This window comes from Triticum urartu, chromosome 1, assembly GCF_003073215.2.
Source record: "Triticum urartu cultivar G1812 chromosome 1, Tu2.1, whole genome shotgun sequence".
Classification (NCBI taxonomy): domain Eukaryota; kingdom Viridiplantae; phylum Streptophyta; class Magnoliopsida; order Poales; family Poaceae; genus Triticum; species Triticum urartu.
This window is the reverse complement of record NC_053022.1, coordinates 333,641,862-333,649,766: the sequence shown is the minus strand read 5'-3', so window position 1 is coordinate 333,649,766 and position 7,905 is coordinate 333,641,862. Positions and strand designations below refer to the sequence as shown.

At 52.6% G+C, this 7,905-nt stretch overlaps 1 protein-coding gene across 1 annotated transcript; it reads right to left on the bottom strand.

Annotated features, from left to right (window-relative positions):
- Nucleotides 1–394: 394 nt before the first annotated feature.
- On the bottom strand, nucleotides 395–2,784 carry LOC125533076. The gene is made up of 2 exons (XM_048696862.1): nucleotides 1,187–2,784; nucleotides 395–1,074 (listed from the first exon to the last, which is right to left on the bottom strand). Exons 1-2 carry the CDS (start codon nucleotides 2,636–2,638, stop codon nucleotides 964–966), a joined length of 1,563 nt encoding a protein of 520 aa, XP_048552819.1. The 5' UTR covers nucleotides 2,639–2,784; the 3' UTR covers nucleotides 395–963.
- Nucleotides 2,785–7,905: the final 5,121 nt, after the last annotated feature.

The following is a 7,905-nucleotide window of genomic DNA, read 5'->3' as shown; positions in this document are numbered from 1 at the left end:
TTGTTGGGCGCAGTCCTCCCGGGAGGGACGGAGGGCAATGTGAACAACCATAGCCTCCTCCACCCCGCATGGGACGACACCCAGTCGGCGGACCCGGAGTGGCCAGAGTTAGATCGATTGTTCGGCATGCCGGAGAAGACCGGAGGTCATCGAAAGTGAGCTTGGGGGCGAAGCGGAGTGGAGTGGCATCGCTAGGGTTTGGTATGGCAAAAGGATGGGGCGAATATATGTGGGGTCGAGGTGAGTCGGATCAGACCTGGCGAACGCTCCCGGCCCTCCCATATTCAACCCAGATTTGGGCTGGATATGAGAGGCGTTGGTCAGCCGGGCGTTTGAGATTGGTTTGAGGCGTCCAGGTGAGTCACGTTTTTTTGAGGCGTCCGGGCGTTTGAGATTTGTTTGAGGCGTCCGGATGAGTCCGGGTGAGTCCGGGTGAGATTGGTTTGAGGTGTCCGGCTGTAGATGCTGGTATTATCCAAGTCCTTTTGTTTTCCTCAATCAACAATTAAACACAATTGTTTCTGCTAATTCAAGCCGGCCGTGCTCCTCTGCACGATGGAACATAGCTTACACCAAAAGCACAAAGGAATCTCCCGCCACTTCCTATTTCTACACAGACGCCGTCGCATATCATCCTCACATTTCATGTACGCGCCGTCGCGGTGTGCTACTACTAGTCAGCAGTTCAGCACCCCGAGCGATCGATCGATCGATCAGCTAAGGCTAATTAACGGGCTACTTTTGTCCCGTCCTGTGAGTAACAATCTTGGCTGGGCCTTCGTTTCCCGCTCCGGCCGGGACCTATTCCGCCGCCGCTATCACCTCGCCTCCTCCCCTATTTAACCAGTCCCACTGCATGCACAAGCAACATGGCCAAAGGTCAACAAGGTACGTACGCACGTGCAGGATATGAATGAAACTAACTAAGCTGAGCAGAGCACCAACCCAATCCCGGCCAGTCAGTTAAATCTTGGCGAACTCGCCTTCTCTGCACACCCCGACGTTGATCGTCATCGACCGGTTTTCCCCCTTCTTCGGCGACGACAGCACCTTGCAGCAATTTCTCCTCGGCGACTGCGCAATGGCAGCAATGAAATTGTGAATTAACGACCAAAACTGCCGTACTATCATGTTCCAAGATGGAAAGGAAGAAGAAGAAACAGCGTGTGTGTGTGTGTGTGCTTACCCTTTTCCAGAGATCGGGGTCGGGCTTCTTGAGGACGACGATGTGGTCGAGGAGCGCGGCCGGGTCGGCGATGCGCCACCGGCAGGGCGGCGGCTTCACGCGGTGCCGCTCGTACTCCGTCACCGTCACGTTCCGGCGGCGGTCCATCCGCGAGTCGCGCATGTAGTACACGTTGGGCTTCTGGCACGGCTGCCGCGCCACGGGCCGCGTGTTGAAGGAGTAGGCCGTGTAGTCGGCGCGCCGGTACCAGTTGAGGAACGACCGCACCGGTATCTCCATCTCCCGCGGCGACAGCACCCCGCGCACCACCATCACCGCGAACCCCCACGACACCGACACCGTCCACTGGTGCTCCCCGTCGTAGCACACCGACTGCTGGGCCACCGCCGCCGAGTCGAGCTGCACGGGCCCGTCGTACAGCTTCCGCAGCGCCCCGGCCCGCGACGGCGTCGTCGGGAACACCGGCTCCAGGAAGTCGAGGTGGTGCAGCGTCACCAGCGGCGCCACGGGGTGCGCGCCCAGGAGGCCCAGCACGTCGCCCCACAGGTCGCACTGGTGGAACCCCGGGTGGCGCGTCAGGGGCACGCCAAGCTCCGACATGCACGCGTGGATGCGGTCGTCGCTGCCGTACAGCGCCGGGTACCGGTGCAGGCACCCGTCCTGCATCTTGGCCAGCTCCTCCGCCAGCGCGCGGCTGATGGCGAACCCGCCGCCGCCGAACGCCATGCCGTAGGAGAAGATGAGGTTCTGGATGTGGCTCTCCGACGGCGACCCGATGTAGTACGGCTGCGTGTGGTCGTACCGGGACAGCACGTGCACCAGGTTCTCCGGGAGGAACACCGTGTCGTCGTCGCCCATCACGAACCACCGGACCCCCGGGAGGCCCAGGCGGTAGCTCTCGGAGACGATGCGGGAGATCCGCAGCGCCGACCGGCTGCCGGCCCCGTGCGTGTACGGGAACTTGGACGTGTCCGAGCTCACCATGATCGCCGGGAGCCCCGTGCGCGAGCTCTTGGAGTAGAACTCCTCCACGGGCTTGTCCATCCACACGAAACCTCGCATCCTCCCCGGCCGCCACCACAGCTTGATGTACTCCTTACGGCTCTCCCACAGCGCCGACGAGGCGCCGATGCCAAACACGATGTGCCGCAGCCCGGTGGGCGCATCGTCCGCCGACACCATCGGCGGCCTCATCGAAGTGTTTGACGAGGACGCATTCGGGTTGGCCACCACGAAATGCACCATGGCGCCGGCGCCCTCCGGCGAGCACCGCGGGTTGTAGATAGGCGAGATCGCGGCGACGACCATGTACAGGAACAACACGGGTAGGACGGCGTAGAGGAGGATGCCGTAGAGGAAATAAGACCTGGGCTTGCCGGCTGAGGCACCGCCGGCGCCGCCATGCATGCCGTTGGCCGGCTGCTTATCGCCGGCCCCTCCTCCGCCCCTCATTCCAACGCCCTCGTCGTGATCGATCGCAATGGCCAGGCTTGATCGACGAGTTGCTAAAAGTGGATAGTGTGCTAACGGTGGTCAGGTCGTTTTTTGTCTGAGAAGGGCAGGTGTGCGTTGGACGGCAAAGGAGCAGTCGACACATTTGCGCCGGCGCCGTGGCCTGGTCAATGGCATGTTCGCCTTTCTTGGATCTTATGTTTCCCGGTGGCCGGTGGTGTTGTCCGGGTTCATATACCGATACCGATGCAGCGAACAGAAAGGAGATTTCATTGGGGCGTATCTATGCACTTCGTACATACTCATGCACGACACGCCTTATCATGCACGCACAAGCGATAGGACACGTTATATGTGATTTACAAACGAGTAGCACATATGCCCGTGCGTTGTAATAGAGAAAAAAATAGCGCACATTTAAATTTAATGAGAATTATATGTGCTAGCAAAATCCTGTGTGTAGGCCAAGAAGGAACATTTAGGTTCTGAGTTTCGCCGCGTGTGAAAAAATCAATCCGCTATTTTCTTGTTAATTGATCGATGGAATTTAAGGGTTTTGTTAGATCATCGCACACCAAAGAAGGCCTGTGAATTATTCATCTATTTTTTTCCATTCATTCGAGGGGGTTCTAAGGCATGAAGTTTCATAATATGAAAGTGAGGCGGGCTTCGGATATGAGGCCTTTTGGCGAAGCCAAGTCAATTTTGGGCCACCAAACCCTACAACTCTTTTTCATGTACAAGCCAGATATAGTACGATGGAGTTAATTCTACTTTGCTATTTTTTCATTAATTGATCGAGGGGGTTTAAGGTGTGAAGTTTTATAATATGAGAGTGAGCCGGGTCTTCTCTTTTCCATGCATCTAGTTCACATAGTCGGGTTTTCTCTCTTTTTTTTGAAATGAGACAAAAGACTTATCATTTGCATTGATTAAGAAGAGTGAGAATTGGCGGGTTAAATTGATGGAAAACCAGGCTAAAACCGATACAATCTAGCTCACAAAATGGGCACTACGGGCCAACCTGGCCACCGACATGGAACACAGAGTTGCAGAACAGATGCACAAGCCATGACGGCACATGCCAACAGATGGACACACGCACAAACAACCGACAACTCCGACTTTGACGATGAGCATCGCGAGGGAAATATGCAGGGCTTGCGCCGACCGCGCCCACCGCAACGACCACCGAGCGTCTGTCATCATCACCACCTGGACTCGCTCCATCGCACCTCCGACTTTACAGCAACCAGGCAACCCTCGGAAGAGCACCTCGGACACGCCGGAAAGATCCGACTACCAAAGCCCGATCCGCAACCCAAGCTCCTCTCGACGCCATGATCGTTGCCAAGCAGAAATCATCGCCCCGAAACAGCCTCCTTAGCAAACCACGCGGCGACGATGCCTCCAACCAACGTGGCGAAGATGCTGCCAACAACCGGTCTCCGGATGTAGCCGGCTCCGAGACGATGCCCCCAAGGAGGAAGAAAACGTGAAGGTGCCTTCATTGCCTGATCCTGCGGATCTGAGGTTTCTCCCCAGAGCCAAGGCCGCGGGGAGAGGGAAGAAGCAACACACTGCAGCGACGCTTCCAAGAAAGAGTGCGGCGCCCGTGGGCATCACCATCGCCGCATCCGACAAAAGGCTAGAGATAGGATCTCTCCCTGTGAAGCTCGACCACCAACTACCCGAACCGGCCGGCCACAAACCGCCGCCCACCAAACCTTCTAGAGCACCGAGCCCGCCGTCTGACTCCAACTGAATGCGAAATCCCTCGATCTGCCATGTCCACGCACGCACCGCCCCTTGGCTGAAGTTGCCACCACCAAATCCGGGGCCGCCGCCCCGGCAACCAAAGACCTCCATCGCGTGGTCGTCTCATGCTGCACAACCAGAGACGAATCCTGAGCAGGGAGGGAGGGCCGCCACCCCACCCCAACTCGCAAGACGAGCTGCTAGATCCGCAGCCCGTCAGCGGAAACACCAGCCGGCACCACCACGGCGCCAAGCAAGGGAATGCATCAAGGGCCCCTCTAGGATGCACAGTAGGGGCCCGAGCCTCCCTCCATCCCAGCACTACCATCCGCCCTAGCCGCAGCTCGCGAGGGTCTAGATCGGGCCCGTGATGTCTACTACGCAACCTTTCTTCTTGTAGATTCGTGTTGGGCCTCCAAGCGCAGAGTTTTATAGGACAGTAGCAAATTTCCCTCAAGTGGATGACCTAATGTTTATCAATCCGTGGGAGGCGTAGGATGAAGATGGTCTCTCTTAAACAACCCTGCAACCAAATACAAGAAATCTCTTGTGTCCCCAACACACCCAATACAATGGTAAATTGTATAGGTGCACTAGTTCCGCGAAGAGATGGTGATGCAGGTGTAATATGGATAGCAGATATAGGTTTTTATAATCTGAAAATATAAAACAGTAAGGTAACTAGTAACAAAAATGAGCAAAAATGGTATTGCAATGCTTGAAATCAAGGCCTATGGTTCATACTTTTACTAGTGCAAGATCTCTCAACAATGATAACGTAATTGGATCATATAACAATCCCTCAACTTGCAACAAAGAATCACTCCAAAGTTTCTATCGGAGAACGTAGGAGGAAAACATGCATTAACCCCTATGCATAGATTACCACAATGTCACCTCAGGAATCCACGAGTTGAGTGCCAAAATATACATCAAGTGAATCAATATAATACCCCATTGTCATCACGGGTATCCATATGCAAGACATACATCAAGTGTTCTCAAATCCAATATTCAATCCAACATAACGAAACCTCAAAGAGAAAGACTCAATTCATCACAAGAAGGTAGAGAGAGAAGAACACCATAAGATCCAAATATATTAACAAAGCTCGCGGTATGTCAAGATCGTGCCAAATCGAGAACAGGAGAGAGGGAGATCAAACACATAGCTACTAGTACATACACTCAGCCCAAGGGTGAACTACTCCTTCCTCATCATGGTGGACTATGGGATGATGAACAAGGCCTCTGTTGATGATTTTCCCCTCCGGCAGGGTGCCGGATGATGCGGCTTGAACTATGTCGGTATTTTCCCAAAGAGGAAGGGATGGTGCAGCACAACTACGGTAGGTATTTCCCTCAGTGATGAGAACAAGGTTATCGAACCAGTAGGAGAACTACGCAACACTACGTGAACGACATCTGCACATAAAGAACAAATACTTGCAACCCGACGTAAAAGAGGGGTTGTCAATCCCTCTCGGGTATAAGATAGGTAAAATTTGTAGTAGATTGGATAAATAGATCTCGCGGGAATGCGAGATAAAGTAAATAAATAAAAATAGAAGCAAGGTATTTTTGGGTTTTTGGATCAATAGATCTAAAAATAAAAGCAAGTAAAAGTAAATCTCGAAGGCCAATATAATAAAGAAGAGACCCGGGGGCCGTAGATTTCACTAGTGGTTTCTCTCGATAAAAATAACATACGATGGGTAAATATATTACTGTTGGGCAATTGATAGAACTTCAAATAATTATGATGATATACAGGCAATGATCATAATATAGGTATCATGTCCAAGATTAGTAGACCGACTCCTGCCTGCATCTACTACTATTACTCCACACATGGACCGCTATCCAGCATGCACCTAGTGTATTAAGTTCATGGAGAAACGGAGTAATGCAATAAGAACGATGACATGATGTAGACAAGATCTACTCATATAGGAATAGACCCCATCTTGTTATCCTTAATAGCAACGATACATACGTGTCGTTTCCCCTTCTGTCACTGGGATCGAGCACCGTAAGATCGAACCCATCACAAAGCACGTCTTCCCATGGCAAGAAAAATTGATCTAGTCGGCCTAACTAAACCAAAGATTCAAAGAAAAACACGAGGCTATAAGTAATCATGCATATAAGAGATCAAAAGACTCAAATAACTTTCATGGATAAAAACATACACTATTGCAGGATGCTGATAATGCGACACTACGATCAGAGACCCTTCAATGAAACTGTGTGCGATGCAATAATCGCAAACGGTGGTGTAAAAAACCAATCAAAGAAGGTGCAAAACGTTTGAGATCACGGATGCATCAAACACGATTCAGATTTTAGTTGTGTGTGCGATGCCGGGCATACGGTCTTGTTTAATGAACTGTTTGCGATGAGGAGGAACAAAAGAAACGGGCAACCAGATGAAGGTGTGTGCGATATATAGCATACAGTTCACTCGGATGAACTGTTTGTGATTAGACAACACAAAAGAAACGGTCAGCCAGATCAAGGTGTGTGTGATATACGGCATACGGTTCACTCGGATGAACTGTTTTCGATTAGGCAACGCAACATAAACGGTTCAACCAGATCAAGGTGTGTGCAATGGAGGGCATACAGTTCATTTCGATAAGCTGTTTGTGTTCAGCCCAGAGAACAGAAATGTTTCACATAAACAAGATGTGTGTAATGCGTTGCAAACATCCAATTACATAGGTGGCTAATACACACATGACATTTCCACACACCAAAGTAAACTATTACATGCATAATTAACTAGGATAAACAATCATCTGATTATCATCTACTTCTTGTGCTAGCTCGATGTTCCTTCTATGCTAAGTTTCCATTAATTGATGGCATTTTATGAACATGCCACTGTTTCCCGTCATTTCTTCATTCGTTTCCCGCCACCCAGCGATATTGCGCATAAACCTAGGCGGCGCGCGACGCACGGAGGCAACGAGCGCAGCATGTAGCGCATCCACCTTTTCCAAGCATGCCAACCCACCGAAGCGCTGCCTCTGCCATCAACCTCGTCGACAAGGAAAACGAGCAGGCACCACAGCCTGTCGAGGCCGAGGCACTCCCCGGCAACGCGATGGACGACGCCGTGATGCGCGTCATCGCCAGGGTTGAGCAGACCCTTGGCGCATGGTGCTTCAGCACCGTGGATCAAGATAGGCATGTCAGCTCCGACAGGCTGCAGCTCGCCGCACAACATGATCGATGGCGCGCCGCAGAGCAAGCTAGGCGTGTCCGTGCCGATAGGCTGCGGCTCACCGCATGGCGAGACCGTTGGAGGACCACAGAGCGAGAGGCGCGGCGTGCCGCATAGCAAGAATGGATCCATCGGCGCTTTCTTGCTGTTGACAGGGCATCACAGCTGGGTACACGTCCCATCAGTACCCCCATTCCTCGCCAGGAGTGGGCAGAGGCCCTCTATGCCGTACTTGCACCAGAGGCCGGACGCGCCGTACTTGCACCGGATGCCCGCTGCG